The 18,301-nt window shown below is 36.1% G+C and overlaps 1 protein-coding gene across 2 annotated transcripts in view; it reads right to left on the reverse strand.

Annotated features, from left to right (window-relative positions):
* Positions 1–1,707: 1,707 nt before the first annotated feature.
* LOC109076562 (protein lin-7 homolog A) overlaps positions 1,708–18,301 on the reverse strand; it is a 37,712-nt gene continuing 21,118 nt past the window's right edge. The window contains exons 3-6 of one of the 2 annotated variants that reach the window (XM_042742436.1): positions 14,066–14,137; positions 8,545–8,754; positions 6,642–6,859; positions 1,708–3,666 (exon numbers count right to left, since the gene is read on the reverse strand). In XM_042742436.1, the coding sequence (XP_042598370.1) occupies positions 3,642–3,666; positions 6,642–6,859; positions 8,545–8,754; positions 14,066–14,137 (525 nt within the window). In that variant the 3' untranslated portion in view covers positions 1,708–3,641. Of the gene's footprint in view, positions 3,667–6,637; positions 6,860–8,544; positions 8,755–14,065; positions 14,138–18,301 lie in introns of both variants that reach the window. The other variant, XM_042742446.1, reaches the window with a different exon arrangement.

Below are 18,301 nucleotides of genomic sequence, written 5' to 3' on the forward strand. Positions count from 1 at the left end.
CTTTTCCCAGTGATAAATAAAACATATTTAAAAGGTCCTAGTTAGAGGTTTTACCAATGTATTTAATCTTTTGCTGTCAGGATTTTGCTCAGCTGTGTGGATTTTCTGCCAGAGAATGTTACATTGACAGTATTTATGAGCATTATGTTTGTTTACTCTTTTAGCACAGATTTGAGAAATGAAAAAGCACATTTAACAACTGGATCACATCAGTAATGTGTACACATCCTGGTGTTATTTTCCATAAACGTCCCCCATGTAGTTTCAATGTTATTTCAGTAAACATATACTGTGGAAATGTAGAAAAAAATTATTTATTGGCTCAACCCTCTATATGCACACATAATACTCATAATAATACTCATAAGAAAGTAATACAACTAATTTTACCCCTAATAACAATATAAGTTGCACAAAGGTGTGATGAGCTGCTGGGTTAATGAATATTAATTCTGTTGTGTAGGTAAGTAGAAATATATTGTGCTCAATTTATTCTCATCTCAGCCTGTAATTCAATCACTGACAATTGAAATCAAACAGTTGCTAATGCTAAGCATTATTTGTTTCCTAGAGCAAAATTAAGTCACACACATGAGTTATCTGCTTGTAAAGAGTGTTGGGCTTACACTTTATGCCATGTTGGACTATTGTACTGAATATCCTAACATTGTCAGCAATATATATATATTCACTTGTCATATCAGATTATGACACTATGACAGAACATGACTATTTAAAAAAAAAAAAAAAAGGTTTTTTTTTTTTTCAGGGCCTACAGTTACAATTCACAATCCTTCTAATGAGCCAGTGAGTTTCTGCATTAGTCTCACTGTCAGGTTCATCTGTAGCAATGTGGCTAGGGCACATTCCGGCATAATGAACAAAGAAAGTCTAGTGGGAATGGTTAACTTTCTGCAGGTTAGATCATTACACAAGTAGGTGGCGACAAGTGGCTTTTTGTGTAGTCTTGCATAGCCAGACCTTCAGACTGGAAATGTGGAAATGTTGCCACAATAACAGACTGGTGTGTAAAACTCTGACATATTTTAAAGATCCTATGCCGCGAACTTTAAATATTTCACATACTTTTGAAAATCCAGCATTTAGCTGATCCTGATAAGCGCTTGTCGTCACAGTTGTAAACACGGCAGCTTTCTTCTTTTGTGAGGGGGTTTAGCGGCACGTCATCTTTGTTTCCAGGTGGAACATTAAAGAACGCGACACACACGTCTCCCAGAAATCCTGTAGAATTCAACCAATCCGATGACGACTTTGACACTCCTGAAGTGTTTCCACTTTTGTGTGCCATATGCATTAGACGTTTAGCCAACGGTCCGTGAGCGTGACGTCTGAGGCTAAGACTATATTGTGTGTATCGAGTGAGTCATTGAACTGTTCACTAAATCGCTTTCTTTAAATGGACTGATTCATTTAGGAACAACGCACCACTAACACCATGAAACAGATTCTGCTGTGGTTTAATTTGCAGCTGTTTTTGTTGGCAGAGCAAAAATGGACTAACAGTATGTGTTAAAAATGTAAGTTACTTGATTTTAGTTTTTTGTTTATTGAATTGTGTTGATTAATTGTTGCAATATGCAGTTGCTAAGGTGTTCTAAGTAGTTGTTAGCATGTTTCCAGTGTGTTTGCTATAGGGTGTTCTGAATGGTTCTAGGTAGTTCAGAAACAAAGATTCGAAGCTTCACATACACGCACATATATTTATTTATACAAATATAATATGTATAACAATTGCATATCACTTGGTATTTTTTTCGCTGTATAATAATAGCTTGTTCAACCTCAAAAATGCAAGTCATTAATAAGAAAGCTTGTAAGTAAACATATAAAAGGGAAGAGAATCCATTGAAATGAACTGATTTATAATCAAGGACCAAATCACCTTCACAGCTTGGAGTGATTTTGTCTATAAGGATGACACGCTTACATGTTACCCACAGTCTAAGATTACTCAAAAACCGACCAACAAAGGAACTAATTTAAATATCTACCAAAGTCCTACATCAGGAAAACCATCAAATCAAATTACAATAACACATACAATATTACCTTTGATTACTGGTGGTCTTCAACTACTTGCTGATTTACAGTTTTGCTTCCATAAGACTTTAACTAACAGTACAACTACAGCACTGCAATGGATAGACAGTTTGTGTTGAGGGAATGAAGCTGTCAAATATAAATGCAATTTTATAAATAAAAACAAAATGCAGTGGCTTAATGCGTGCTTTTTAAATTGATTGTCAAAACAGGACAATGTTACAATGTTTCTAGTAAATGAAGTGGTTGGTTATGTGAAATATAACGTGATACAGAACACCACAATTAATAATCTTTCAAACCTCTGAGATAATAAACTTGAAAATAGAACTTTAAAATAACAAAATACTATAATGATGTATCTCCATTTGTAGATATCATGTATCTGTGTTTGACATTCCGTTTGTCCTCACAGTAAATCATTTCATAATATCATGTCTGATATATATAAATGTCTGAACTTAAATAGAATATTTCTGAATGAGAATTCATTTCAGTAGTGACATCACAACCATAAAACCACATTAAAACTGTACAGCTGTCATGAATGCATGACCTGTTAAAGGTGTAGTGTCTCATTTTTGTGCCACAAAACAAAATTGCAAAAATAAGGACTGTTTCCAGATGTTTCGGCCATCGGTTTCCAAACATGAATTCCTGCCCCAAACTCATGCTACTGGATGGATGCACAAACAAACTGTGCAATGTATAAATTTATACCAATGCAGTTAACACTTTTTACTTACACTTTAATTTGTATATTAAGTTGAAATCGGAGAAAGTATATGCAAAAATGACACACTTTACCTTTAAATATGTCTGCCATACAATATGCCAAATGTACAAGATAATCTCTGTCAATGGCACTGTGATACGGTGCTCTCATGAGAACATTCTGTGCAAATGATGTTTATGGTTTAGTCTGGCTTTTGTCACATGGTGCATAAGGTACCATTCTGAAGTAACTTTACCCTCTTAAGATTAATTTCCATGTCTAAAATGAACTTTTTAACCGTAATTTGACAGTAGAATGTGACAAAACAAGTGTTATTGCTAAATCTATTCTCTTTACAAAATATTCTTTGCTACAATATGGTATAAAATACCTCAGTGTTATCCAATCAAGGATGACTGACATAAAAAGCGCTTACTATTCACAGAGACACCAGCACCATAAGAACCCTCCTAAAAGTTACTGTACAGCGCTGTGGAAAAAAAAATATATATATAACAAAAGTAAAAACAAATCATTGAATGCTTTAGAAATGTTGAGAAAACACATGGTCACAAAACTACAAGAGGGACTTTTTAAGAAGGTCAAAACTTGTGATTGGTTCCGGACAACTGAAATATGAACAAGTGTAAAACCATGTATTCAGTGCTAGCCTTCCTCTATGCCATCATGTACATTTTTCCAAGCACCAATTTGGAACACATATCATGGAGTTTTTAACCTTTTTGAGCTGTAGGTAGTTGACTGAAAGAGGATAGTCTTAACTGGAGAACAGTAAGGGTCCTCTTCTGAGATCTCTTGGACCTCCTTATGACTGTGAGAGTATGCAAGTCTCACCCAGTGTCCTCTACTTTTTCTTCTTTTGGAACAGCCTGTGAAAATCCAGAGAAAAGGACAAAAGCTGAGAGACAAGTTGAAAGGGACAGTCAAAATGTTTGTTGGTATTTTTGGTTGTTTACTTTATAACACGTAATGTAACAGGCTGGACTTGAAACTTTGGTTCCATGTGACCACTATGGCCCAATGTCTCAAGGGCAAGTACCAGTGTTGGAGTCAAGACTAACTAATTTAAATAAAGTCCAGGCTGAAAACGGAGTACAGTAGTGTGAATCTGATTCAAGATAGAGACTAGAAGAGTCTAGGCCAAATGCTACAGAGTCTATGACAAGACCAAGACCATAAAAATCTGGTCTTGGACTCAAACCTGAGATGGACTTGAGACTCCAAGTTGAGCTTTATAAGAGCCTTTATTTTACACAAAAGGTGGCATCACATGTATCCTCCGCAGACAAGGCTTTTCCAGAATGCATAATGACAAACATTGAAGGCTTAAACATATTTTACGTTTTCTGCTGATAAAGTTCCATATTTATTTGTTTGGCGTGTCATATAAAGATCACCTACTTTTTGGCACATTTCATATTATTTTTGCCACATGCTTTTTATTTGTATCATAAAGATCTTTTCACGTTTGATCCCTCTTTTGTAAGCAAGGAAAAATCTTATGACATTGACTTTTTTATTAACAGAAACTACAATTGAAATGCCTTGTCTGCATTTTGCTCTCTACAGATGAACTTGAACTGATCTTATTTGTTTTTTAGATGTGTGTGTGTGTGTGTGTGTGTGTGTGTGTGTGTGTGTGTGTGTGTGTGTGTGTGTGTGTGTGTGTGTGTGTGTGTGTGTTTCTGTTTTAAATTGAGTTATGGGGACAAAATGTCCCCATAAAGATGGCAATATCCAAAATCCATGTCCTTGTAGGGACATTTTTTGGTCCCCATCAGGAAACAAGCTTATGAATCATGCAGGATGATGAAATTTTTTGAAAATCTAAAAATGCCTTTTGTTTGTTTGAGGGGTAGGTTTAGGTGTAGGCTTATGGTAAAGGGACAGAAAATACAGTTTGTTCATTATAAAAATCATTACGCCTATGAAGTGTCCCCATAAAACATGAAAAACCCAACATGTGTGTGTGTGGATGGTGTGATTTAGTGTTGACAGAGTGCTTTGCTGTTTAGTCGGCATGCCAGTCTTGATAGGGGATGATCTGGGCTCAGCTGAGCTCTCTTCCCATGATCCTCTTGCCCAGACATAATGTCCCAAAAATACTCAGCAGCTCACAAGCACATATGACTTTACAGCCAAGGATTTAGCCACAAGCAAGAGATAGGCTACATAAGATATTCCAGTTGGCCTTTGGTGACAAGAATACAGAGGCCAGCGCCTCTGTTAGAAGGCTATCCACACGGACGTGCTACTTTACAGCCAAGGATTTAGCCACAAGCAAGAGATAGGCTACATAAGATAGCGAGGTCACAACACTGCCAACTATACTGCTGCTCAGAGCTAAGTGTGGTGTGAGGAGGCAATGAGGCGAGCGATGGGCCGAGTATCATTAATACAAAGAGATGTGCTTTGGTCTGTCTGGAAAAGACTCTGACTAATAGAATTCTCTCAGATTGTGGTGCTTTTGCAAAGATGAAAGAAGTCTTGAGGAAATGAGAGTGCTGTTATTTCAGAACAGTGATAATTGAAGTGATAAATGACTGCTTTCTCTTTTTAATATGGAAGGGGAGGCACTGTTTCAGAAGCTAATATGGGATGTGACAATGACATATCAATTAGAACCAAATTGGAAAAAATGTCAGTACAAGAAGCCTGTATGTAATAATACATATGTAATGTTATATATATAATACATACAATTTATAGAACATATAATAAATAAAAAAGGGAATACATCATGACTTTTTACATGCTCCAGTTGTGCATTATACCTTATGTAGTCTTTACATAATCCGACCTACCTTTTCATAATGCATTGAAATTAGCATATAATATATGAACTGTTATAGGCAGTTATATTTGCAAGTTGTATAATTTACAATATATAATAATATGCTTGTCAGTTGAGTACTGATTGTAATGAGTATAAGGCATTAGGGATCACACAAAAATACAAATTCAGTCATTTACTGACCTTCATGTAGTTTCATGTCTTTAATAAATACTTTAATAAATACTGGTTCTGCAAAGCTTCTCCTTTTATGTTCCACAAAGTCATACAAGTTTGATGAGGTAACATGAGGGTGAGTAAGTTTCGAATTTTCATTGTTGGCTGAAGAATATCTGCATTATAGTCTAATAAGAAGGGACAGTTTAAAAAAAATCTGTTTTCATTTATTCACCCTCATGTTGTCACAAACCTGATGCCTTTGTATGTGGAACACAAAAGTATATATTTTAAGCATCGCTGTGATCCAAACCACATTGGACCCCAATGACATTTATTTGAATGTACAGTATACAATAATTTTTTTCAAAATATCTTCTTTTGTGTGCCACAGCAGAATGAAAGTCTGCTGCATGTTTAGAACAACATAAGAGTGAATAAACGATGACAGACTTTTTTGGGTAAACTATCCCTTTAACATAAAGCATTACCAAAACAAATGGTTCCATCAGTGAGATTTGCAGACTTAATAGACCTGTAATAAAATAATGATTGATTTCCCATCTAAATAGTTCTTAATTTTTCCCTTAAGTTTGATCCTTCAATGTCTGGACAACTGCCTAATAAGCAAATCCCACTTATTGAGTTCAGTCTGTGATGTCAACAGCAATGCTTGCCAGCTCCTTCAACTGATTCATTATTTCACATTATGACATAACAGCTGAGTTTCAGACACAATAGGGGTCTGTTTTCGGAACAATGTCCCACTGGTGACAGGCAGCATGTAGTACCGTATTTCCCACAGGCTTCAAGTGGTATCGGGGCAGCTAACTTCTCCGTGAGCTGCCCTGCTGAGGTCCTGTTACCCTTAAAGCAATGAAAAGCCTCACCTACGACATGTGGTTCTGCTGGGCGGTCAGGTTTTGCTGCTGCTGCTGCTGTTGTTGCATGAGGAGCTGCTGCTGCTGGCGTCTGCGGGCAGTGCGGAGCTTCTCGAACCTCGCCTCCATCTCCTCCAGGACTTTAGGGGTGTAACGCACCACCAGTTTGACGCTGTCCTTGGCTGCTTTGAGTAACTCTACAGCCTTTTCATGGTGTTCACCCTCGACGCTCTGAGAAAAATAATTCAGTAGTCAGGTTTTCAGAGGAATCTGTGGTTGCTCATGTCATCTAATTCAAAGGACCGAAATGCAAACGTGTATCTCAAAGTTCAGTAGTTTATTGATGACTGCTGCAACACTATTATATCCAAACTCATAGCTTTGTCAGCTCAAAACTGCACTTGCTCCATGGTGATGAACATTCGATTACATTTTGGCATGAAAGAGCCATTAATTTCCTATTAGCTCAGGAACCGTAACATGTTTGGTTTAATGAGAAATGGCTTCTCAAATGCTGTCACAAAACGTTTTCCTATTACAGTCTTTGACGCAAATGAAATCAAATGGATCCTTTCTGAAGTCTTCTGTTATCTTTGAGCGAGAAAACAATGGACATTAGTTTCTATAAACTCAAATTACTCCTTCATGTAATAGAATTGTAACAAACTTGAATGATGGCAGAGAAGAGCAAAGAAACTTGCGTCAAACGCTTTGCATTAAAGCGGTTTGTTTTTAAGGGTGTGAATTTTTTTTTGTTGAAAGATTTTTTAGTGTTAGGTTAATTATTATTTATTATATGGTTCATTTTTATCTGGTTTTAGTCATTTATAGTGATTTTTGAGAAGATAAAGAGTTTTGACATCTGTCTTTTTCAGTTTTAGATACAGTATCACTATCTTATTTGTCCAGTTTTATTATTTTAAAATGTCAAGTTTAGCTTAAGTAAAATTTCAGTCTCTAATGGATCTGAGCTGCTAAAATTGATTTATTAGAGTATTGTTCCATAGTGCAATCAGCCTTGTAGACTGTTGGAATTGTTAGTTCATTTTTTGTTTTAAGAATCTCACTTCAGCCCATATTGATTTTTGTTGTTTTAAAAGCTCTATAGAGTTTTTTTGATGTAGGAATCTTCACAGGTGAAGATCTTTCCTTTATTGATTAAAAAGCCCTCTAGCATGAAGGCATCTTCACAGCTCTACACAGCTTTATGGTCATCATTTATGTCTAAATATATTGGATAAATGGACACAGAAATTAATGTTTAATATTTTTACTACATTAGTTTAAGGTGATGTTGCCATTTTTGCCATTTCCCCAGCTTCTAATTTGGACGATTTGCAACTTATTAAGAAATGAATGGTTATATAGGGTTCCTCCATGCCCTTAATCTCACTTTCCATTAATAATGTTAATAATATCAATTGTACTAACACAAGTCTGTTTCTTAAAAGGATAGTTCACACACAATTTAAAATCCTGTCTCATTTACACATCCTCAAATCGTTCAAAATCTGTATGATTTTTTAACTTCTGCTCACCTGAACATAAAAGACAATATGTTGAAGAATGTGGATAACCAAACAGTTTTTCCATACTGTCAACTGTTTAATTACAGTTTATGTTCAAGCAGAAGAAAGCACTTCATACAGGTTTGGATCAACTTGGGAATGAGTAAACAATGACAGAATTTTCATTTTTCTGGGTGAACTATTCCTGTAATGACACCATCATCTAGGAAGTGATTTTTTTCTGATAAGCATGTATTTAGTAATGCACTGATAAATTCTATAATGTTTTGTGGTGTTACGATTAGTTTGTCTCCAATGTTCCATCCTATTTCATTCAGGAACAATAAAATTTGAAATTATAAAATTGTAATACATTTGAAAAAAAAAAAAAGACAACTGGCATCTCACCACTCCGTTGACGGACAGGAGTTGGTCGCCTCTCTTAAGACCACCATGCCTCTCAGCCACGCCCCCAGGGATGATGCGGGAGATGTAGATCGGTGAGTTCTGCTCTTTTCCGCCCATCACATTGAAGCCAAGCCCCTCATCTGTCTTGGGCAGCTCCACCACCCGTGGGTGAGAATGACCCTCGCTGGCTGCAAACGCCGCCACTGTGGCCTGATAGGAACCAAAGGGTTCAAAATGTCAGTGATTGTGAAACATGACTGAGAAATAGACCAATATATCATCAAGGCTGATTAACAAAAGAATATGTTGAGATGATCGGAATTCGTGATTGCCTTTTTGGGTTCAAAATTCCTTTGATTGATTTGGTGTTTGCGTTTTTTAAATAAACTGCTTGGGGATGAACGCGTTTTTAAACATTAATGCGTTGGCAGTGTTAGACTACTTTGAATATTCATATTTTTGAATTGTTTAAAGTGATAGTGACTAAAATATTTAATATAGATAAATAAAGGTTCATTCTGATCTTATTCGTCAGATCTCACACACACTGCAGTGTCGCGATTTCTAGTTTAGAGCGCTGACATCCTGTGGTGAAACAATCACATATGTTTACAAGCCAGAAATCATCTGCGGACTCTCATTTTAATAGGCATTTAAGGTAATTAGATGATTACGGCACATTAATAATATACATAACCGGAAATAACTGAGCTGTATTATTTCAAAACGGAAGTGTGTCACGAGGCTCAGTGCAAGTAGTCCATTGTGCATTATACCTTATGTAGTCTTTATATTAGCTAATATATACAAACCTGCTCTCTAGATATCAGTTTCGAGCATTTAAAAAACCATAACAGTTGACATTACAAAGAACAAACTTCTTCTTTGCATTCAAGACTGCAATTTTTATTAGTTGATGGCATGAGACCACTTTCTCTTGAAACGCATTAGGGTGGATTGATATTCAAGAACCGTCAGCCTCAATATACACTTCCAGTGTTACATTCTTAAAAGCCAAACTAAACAGCTCCACTATGGCTTTACAGAGGCTTTACATTTAGATTGACTCTCTTAGACTGTGGTCTAGTCAAACTCTTGCTTTTGTGGAAGCAGATAAATGAGCAGAGTCAGGTAGTACATCCCACAAAGTTATTCCATAGCCTGTAAGAACATGTAGGTGCTATAAATAAAAGAGAAACTGCATCCGATAACCTGCACTGCTGCCTGCATTGTCGTCTGAATTCCTTAGACTTCAGAGCTTGTTAGCCAAGCGCAACCACCAGGGGACAGAGAATGTGAGGAAGACAAAAGCACTTCCTGCTGATCCACGCTGTAGCTACAGGTGCAGCACTATGGGGCCCCACTCATTATTAAGGCATTCACACACAGAGGAAACAGTGAGAAAAAAACACTAAGGAGTTTTGGAGACTTTGCATGGCACCAGATTCCCAAATGGCAAACCAAGCAGTTATATGATCTCAGAAACTGAGAGAACAGCACCTTCCCTGTCTGAGTGTTTCGTGTCACACTGAAAGAAATCCTGTTTGAAAGTGTTCTGCATGCAAGACACCCTCTTCCCAGTTCCTCAACCTTCCCCAGTTACATCTTCTCTAAAGGGAAAAAAGAAATAGATATATAACAAACATTTTTGAAGCCTGGACTCTCAGTACACTGCATTCCCTGTGAATAGAACACATGGCCTTGGCGCTGATAGTGCCATGCTCTAACTGTTTGAGTTACTGGAATGCAGGATGCTGGAATGCTTGTGCCATCTCAAACCTGTCTGGTTTTATTTATTTTTTTAATTGAAAGAAGTTTTGAAGAATCTTCACGCGACTCCATCAAGAGTTCATAGTTACATAAGCTGTCAAGACAAAAAAATTTATTTTGGCAGTTTTTTATTTATTTATTTATTTTGTCCTACAGCATTCACCACTATTCATTTTCAGTGTTTGGAAAAGAGCAGCATGAACATTCGGTCACACTTTATTTTAAGGTTGACTTTTCCCTCAGTAAATTCCTAATTTGCTGCTTATTAATAGTTAGTAAGGTATTGTTGAGTTTAGGTATTGGGAAGGATTAGGGATGTAGAATATGGTCATGCAGAATATGTGCTTTATAAGTACTAATAAACAGCCAGTATGTTAATAATAGGCATGCAAATAAGCAACTAGTGAGAATAGGAAGTGTTACATTTTTCAGAATTTTGTTTTCCACAGAAAAATAACAACATATGGGTTGACAGAAGGGTAAGTAAAAAAATGACACAATTGTAATTTGGGTGAACTAACCAATGACACCTGGAAGAATTGTAGGACATCAGATAACCCAGTAATATTCACATTACTCTGAGCAAAAGCCCATTCAAGCTCATTGTACGCCTTACAAATTACATCTTAAATAATAACACAGTCTTCACAAAGAATCTCCAATGGTAATGAATATTGGCTTTTAACATTTACATCAGCTATATGCTCTTGGCTAAAAAAAATTATAGCCAAAGCAGTCGACTAGAGCTCATTGACAATTGCTGCAGGGGATCCCAAAGGATGACTGGGGCTTTTAGAGCTGTTCTTCATCCTATTTATGTGCCATCGATTGAAAACTGTCCCAACGGCACACAGATGCATGCTGCTCACACATGCTAATTGCCCTTTTGCTAGTGATTTGAGTCCAGTATGCTTTTTGAAACCTGTAGTAACTTTTCAAAGTGACCAAGCGAGGTGCTTTGAGGCACTCTAAGACTTTTGTAATTTACATCCTGCATTAGAACTTTAATTGATATGCTAATTCTGCTCATCTGGCGAGACTTGCTTGCTGAGCATACTAATTACACTAAGTACTGCTGTTTTCTGTATAAGTGCCATTGCCAAAGTATAGTTCCCTTTTATTACAACACCACTCAAATGAGTCACACTGTCGGTTAAAATTATTGCATTGTTTTCATTATGTTGAAATCCTGACAATAACTGCACCAGTGTCTAAAAAGTTGCGAGTGCTATTAAAAATGTATTATAACTCTGAATCAACGACAAGGATTTTAATTCATAAAAAATTCTAAAAGCATGAATTGCCAACCAATCAAGATATTAGACAGAGGAAACCTAGAAATTGTCTTTCAGCGATGATAGGATGAGGGCCTAATTAAATATTAAGGTCATACATTTAAGGTCAATTATTTTTCATTAAATTTTTTCCCCTGAGGCCTGCTTATAATGTTAGTCAAGGTTGTTTTGCACTTAAAAAGGTCATAATTGACTTCGCTAAGCACCACGCTCATTGGTTCCTGATGTTTGCTAACACAAGCTTTAAAGAATGTCCCAGAGGAATGTATGTGAGATTTCCAGCATGCTTTTTAGTAGAATGTGCTCAAAAATTGAGTAGATGATATCCTTAAATGGGATGGAACAAAGTGTGACATTGTAAAGCATCTGGCATTTTCTTGATGAAATTGTTAAATTATGCAGTATTACTTCTACCTTTTAAAAATAAGCTTTAGTCAATCACTATACACGTTATGCAGAGCAAGGAACAGCACAACGTTGCTGTGCACCTGGAAAACGTGCACCATTTGCATTCATTATTACGACATGTCACACATGCAAGTTGAAATCATAATGTGCCATGTAGCTTAAAAGTCATTAGTAGCCTAAAACAAAATGTTTGTGATACAAACAGTGAAAGTTGAGTGATAAACTTCACACTTCTTGACTATAAGCTGTTCCAAACATCACACCTTAAAAATAACTGAAATATGGCATGTAACATTAAAATAACTTGCAAAATTATTCATTACAATTCACTAAAGACTTGTTATCTGCTGACTGGCAGGAAACGGAACAAAGGAACACGTGACTGAATTTGACAAACTAAAAGTCCATGAAAATGAAACTAAGATTTATGAATAGGGGTTTTTGAATAGTATCTACCCTACTTCCTCCTTAGCACTACCCTGTGACTGGGTGGGCAAAGTTGCTGAACCCTGAATAGACATCCTTGATGTGTAAAAGTGGGCGAACATGTTCAGCAACGTTCTGGACTAGGAAAGAGCTTTTCAGCTGTGAAACTTACAGTATGTCTGTTTCATATAGTACATCACATACATTTGAAAAGATCAAGGAAAATTAGATTTCTTATAATATGACCACTTAGAATGCAATCATTAGTCAGGAGACATTTTAACTCTTAGATCTCAGATATTGAAATGCAAAGAACCTTCTCAATAACTAGAAAAGTCTTCTGTTTTCACTCGGATTTGCATAATTAATAGACGATTACACTGAACTCAGGCCTAATTGGGATCGAAACACAATTGCAACAACACCCACAAGTGCAGCTTATTGAACTATTAAAAAAAGGTATTGCGAGATACCACACAGCATCCTTTGTAGCATCCAAGCGTGCTTTGTTTTCTGTCTCGCTCGGCTCTTTGTGTCTAACGGTGTAACTGTGCATGAGTCTGCTGGTCTGTGCACCCATGCAGAGAGAGATGGTGGGCAGGGCTCTCACATTTGGCCGATTGGTGTATGTCCCTGTGATGTAGGGATGTGCATAAGTACATTGTTTCATAATCAACCAGTTGGTGGGTTGCTTGAATGACTAGTTGACTAATCAGTCTTAAAGAGCCCTCTATAATTAGGCTAGTTTCAGGATTGTCTAATCAGGGTCAGGATTCTTTTAAACAAACGGAGCAGGAATGAAACAGAACAGGAGTCTCAAGACACATTTTAAAAGTGAAACTGTTTTTGAACTTTAGCAGCCTCAGTGAGCATAAGAGATTTTTTTTAAAACATTTTTTTTTAAATCTTATGGTAGTGTACATAAAAAGAACTCACATATGTGATTATATAACTGAAATATAACTCTTATATGTGAAAAAGTTTTAAAGCACTGAATTAGGAGAGTTCTTTTGCAAGCTTTAGCCTATTTTTTCATTCATATCTGTCAAACGCACCTGGCTGCAACCATTCAGGTGTGCAAATTGTCTATTCCTCAAAGTATAATTAAAGTCAGTCTGAGATATCTGGCATGCTGCGGTGACTGATAGATAGATATTACCCACCGCTGCAAAAAAAACACTTTTGACTGGGGATTGTGACCCATCCCAAAAGAACTGTTTTGTAGTGAGGCTGAAAATCTCCCGCTTAAAAAGATTCAACAAGGCACTTCTGCTCATCCAGTACCCAGAAATTCTATTGCCCCCTCCCCTCCATATTTTTATGTCTCCTCTCTGTCTCACAAGAGTGCACTCTTCGCACAGTATGAATTTGAATGAATGCTGTTTCAGTAACAGTGTCTGAAGAGCAACTGGCAAGTGTTTGTGTGCAGGTCTGGCTAATTGCTGATTGTGTTTATCAAATCAAGACAGTTTGCGGAGAAACACATTTGAAAATGTTTGCATGAAATGATTTCATCTTATTGATCATTAGATTACAGAAAAGGGTTGTTATTGTTAGTCTAGCTTATATGTAATACAGAAACACAGGGCAGGTGATTTGGAAATAAATAAAGTCAGACCTACCTTAGCTGTGGCACGTGCTTGATACTCTGGACAGCCATTCACTGTTATTGTTTCATGCATATATTGATAGACCTATTAAAATAAAGAGAACAAAAAAAGTTTCAGTTCTTCTGTATTTATCAAAATGATGTAAAACATGGATAGATAGCGATGAGGCATTCTGCTACAGTACAAATGCAAGCATTTGGCGTTACAAATGCAAGCCAGACAGTGTAATAGATAAACTGTTGATTCAATGGTATTAATGTAATCAATTTTATCTTTTATTTATTTATCTTTTTTTTACCAGGAATTATCTCATTGGGATATAAATATCTTCTACCGGGGAGTCCTGGCCAAAATGGCAGCACAGAAAGCTTCACACAAAAAGATTACAAACACATAAAACCACAAAATATAATAAAGAATAAAATCATACAGCATCATATGAAAAAATTATTTAAAACATTCATACATTAAAAAGCAAAACAGTGACTATTTGTCCCAAACAAAGCTTGATTTAACATTCTGAAATGAAATTCGTTCGAACGCAATAATGTGCAAAACAAGAATGTGTTGCATTCTCAATATGGCCACAGGCATTAGGGTAAAGTGACATCTAAGATCAGTTTTTCATTTATGTTGATGTGGAGGAAATTTTATTTCTATCTGAAATAAAATATTATTATTATTATTATCGTAAACGCCTTCCGCGTATGACAGATATAGGAAGTGAGAGAAAAGTGTTTATTACGTTTGACATATGGATATTTTTATGCATTCAGGAGGCCTTTATTCACCCCCCAGAGCCGTGTGAGGCACTTTTAATTATGGATGCACGCACTTTATTTGACGACTTGTGGACTGTTCAACTGCAACACCTGCTTACTGCAATGATAGAGCTTGGAATAGCCAGGACAATTTTTTTAAATAACTCCGACTGGATTGGTCTGAAAGAAGAAAGTAATATACACCTAGGATGCCTCAAAGGTGAGTAAAACACAAGCTAATTTTCATTTTTGGGTGAACTAACCCTTTAATCCAGTTCTAGCCACAGACTCCTTTCTAAAATGCAACACATGCAACATCTTTCATCAACGGTTCTATATTTTCTCAAGCAGGTGCGTGTACAGAGCCCATATCTGCATTCACACCACCCAGGGATGAGACTATTAGCTTGAGGTCCTTTGAGGATTTGAAGAACCTATGTTTATCTCATTAACCAGCGCTTCTGAAACACAGCTGGTGCTACAGGAAGCTACGGCTCTCTCCCGCTCTGTCTCTCCTAAATAACAAGTTTCTCTTTAATCTGTCCTCCTGCACCTTGGGCAGACTCTTTAGCTGTTGAACTAACCTCCAACTGAGAGATTAGTATGATAAAAAATCTCTTTCTATGCTTGTTGCCCTGCTGACTTTAAACCACTCACTTAAACCTTCTCAACAGGCAGAAACTATTGGATGGCCTATAGAAAGGGCTTGAGAAAAAAATAAACGAGGCTGCTAAGTGTCTACAATTAACAAAACAGAGCATGTTTCTTCAGAGAGAGTAACATTCTACATGTGAAATATGTTTCACTCAGAAAGCTGAGCCATATTAGTTTTTAGCACAGCATGTTCTACACCTTATTTATTTACCTCAGTCATTATTTTATGTCTGACTTGTTGTCTTTTTAAAAATACAGCATGTTTGGGAAGCCTCTTGAGGTTTTGCACCAAGAGCAAGTTTTGCTCTGTTAAAGGAATAGTTCACCTAAATATGAGTCTGTCATCATAAACTCACCCTCATGTCATTCCGAACTTATGACTTTCTTCATCATGGAAAAACCAGCTGTAGCATTCATTTAATTATTTACAATTTAATAACATTTTTCAATCATAATCATCTATAGGTACTTCCTTTTTCAGCTGCTTGAATTAAGAAACTTTAATTAGTTTACATTTATTGACTAAACTTCAATAGATGTGTGAAGGATCAATGCAACCAGACGGAACAAATCAATAGATTTGGGACCAAAGTAAATCTTTCAGAAGCCATACTTGTGTGCATGTGTGTGTCTCTATGGATGGGGATTGTGTGTCTTGCAATTGCATCTTGGAAATGCATGAATATCAATAGAGGTCAAGCTATTTCAGTGTGTAATTTATACATGTGTACAAAAACAGCTAGTGGTTGAAGTGCAAATCAGATTTATTTTAGTTTTGAACTAACTAATAAGCAAATAAATGAAAGCTATAAAAGAAAGCCAACTCTTAAAAACATATAAAAACATACTTTATTTTTCTGGTACTGTTTCTGATGCTGATAATCCAGCTGTCAACATCTATTTGTGATCTGAGATTGATAAAACACGCTAGGAACTATTTTATGCCATACTTTATTGGAAGACATTTGTGGTTGGTTATGTGATTTATAAGGCAGGCAGCAAGGGTAATAGAGCTTTATGTAACCACTCTCTAGTCCTATAGAGAGAGAGAGAGAGAGAGAGAGAGGGAGAGATATAGAGAGAGGAGAGAGAGAGAGAGAGAGAGAGAGAGAGAGAGAGAGAGAGAGAGAGAGGGGTAGTGGGGGTTTATGTAGAGAGTGTGTGGGAGTGATATAGTTGGGGTTTGGTGTGAGGAGAGTTTTTTGGAGAGAGAGTTTTTGATTTTATTCAGCAAGGATGCATTAAATTGATTAACATGACAGTAAATATTACAATAATATTTACAGATTCTTACATTTCTATTATTTTTTATAGATTCTTATTTTTTATATTTTATATTAATGCTGTTTTTTTTAAAAAATTTTTAATGATGTAATAACAAAAATTTTATTTATAAAATTTATATAATATATATATATATATATATATATATATATATATATATATATATATATATATATATATATATATATATATATACATTTTATAAGTAAGTAGAAAACAGTTATTTTACATTTCACAATATTAATTCTTTTCTGTTTTTTTTTTTTAATCAAATAAGTGCTCCTTTCGGAAACAATTAAAAACATTTGAATGGTAGTGTATGAAATAATTTTAACGATAGATAATAAGATCACACAAAGGCTGAAATTAAATGATCATTAATTTCAGATATTATTTACATAAAACATTTACATAAAAAAAAAACATCTGATAACAGAAAATGTGCACTCATAGAAAGCTTAGCAGGTCTACTGAACTATCACTAATTGTGGCATTATTTTCATGTCATTGGCCAACCAGCTGTCATCATCATAATGCAAATAAAATCTAATTTTCATTGATGAAATTGGAAACAATTATGATATATTATATAAAGTATTTATACCTCATGGTAGTATTTGTTCTAATTAATTTATGGTGATTTTAATAATGAAAATTTAATTTTGATGATTTTCAAATCAACACATAATAGTAATGAGAATTTGTGAGGAAATTTACTTAACTGTCATGAAAATAATGTTCTTTGTGGGGTGTACAGTGTCATTCCACTAGTTTTTCTGTGTCTACCTCCAATCATGTTTCAGCTCAGTCCTCATTTGCTTGTCTTCCTGTCTTCCATGTCTCGAGGGATCACTCTGTTTCCTCTCAGCTCACTGGGTGTTCGCTTGGCTTTTATTACCCCAGATCTGTTTTACCTCCAGTGAGACCGACACACACACAAACACCTGTGTGTGTGTATATCACGCTGACTTCTCACTACTCTGTCTGATGGAAAACCCACCCACAGGCCGCAATGAGGTACTCTTTGTAACCATGGTGCCTTCTCTATAAAGAGAAATATGATTTCAGTTGTTCTCATTTAAAACCGTGCTCTCCCTCCTCTCTGCTAAATCTTTCCATCTTCTCTCGTCAGGCAGTTCAGTGAAGCCTGATTCACAGCAGAGCTTCTCGTTTGCAAATCCATCCCACTAAGCACAAAGAAGCTATTCCACATAAACACACACAATTAATAACGACAGAGGCTGACATCTCTGACCCCGTAGCAGTGGCGTAGACATTGATTGACTAAGCTCTCGGTTGATAATGGCTCTGTTGTTGTACTCCACTGAGAGCTGCATTTGAAATCATACACATGTTTGCGGTCGTGGTGCTTTCTCTGACAGACTGGACTGTGGGAGATCATCCTCAACATAAAAACATCTTCATTCTCATTGCTAGAAGAGATCATTGTAGGTCAATCCAGTTGTTTTTCTGACATTCAAAAATACATTACAGTAGCACGACATGATCAGATACCACTAGATAACAGAACAACATCTAATTTTCTATT

This window comes from Cyprinus carpio, chromosome A4 (assembly GCF_018340385.1).
Source record: "Cyprinus carpio isolate SPL01 chromosome A4, ASM1834038v1, whole genome shotgun sequence".
In the NCBI taxonomy this organism is placed as follows: Eukaryota; Metazoa; Chordata; class Actinopteri; order Cypriniformes; family Cyprinidae; genus Cyprinus; species Cyprinus carpio.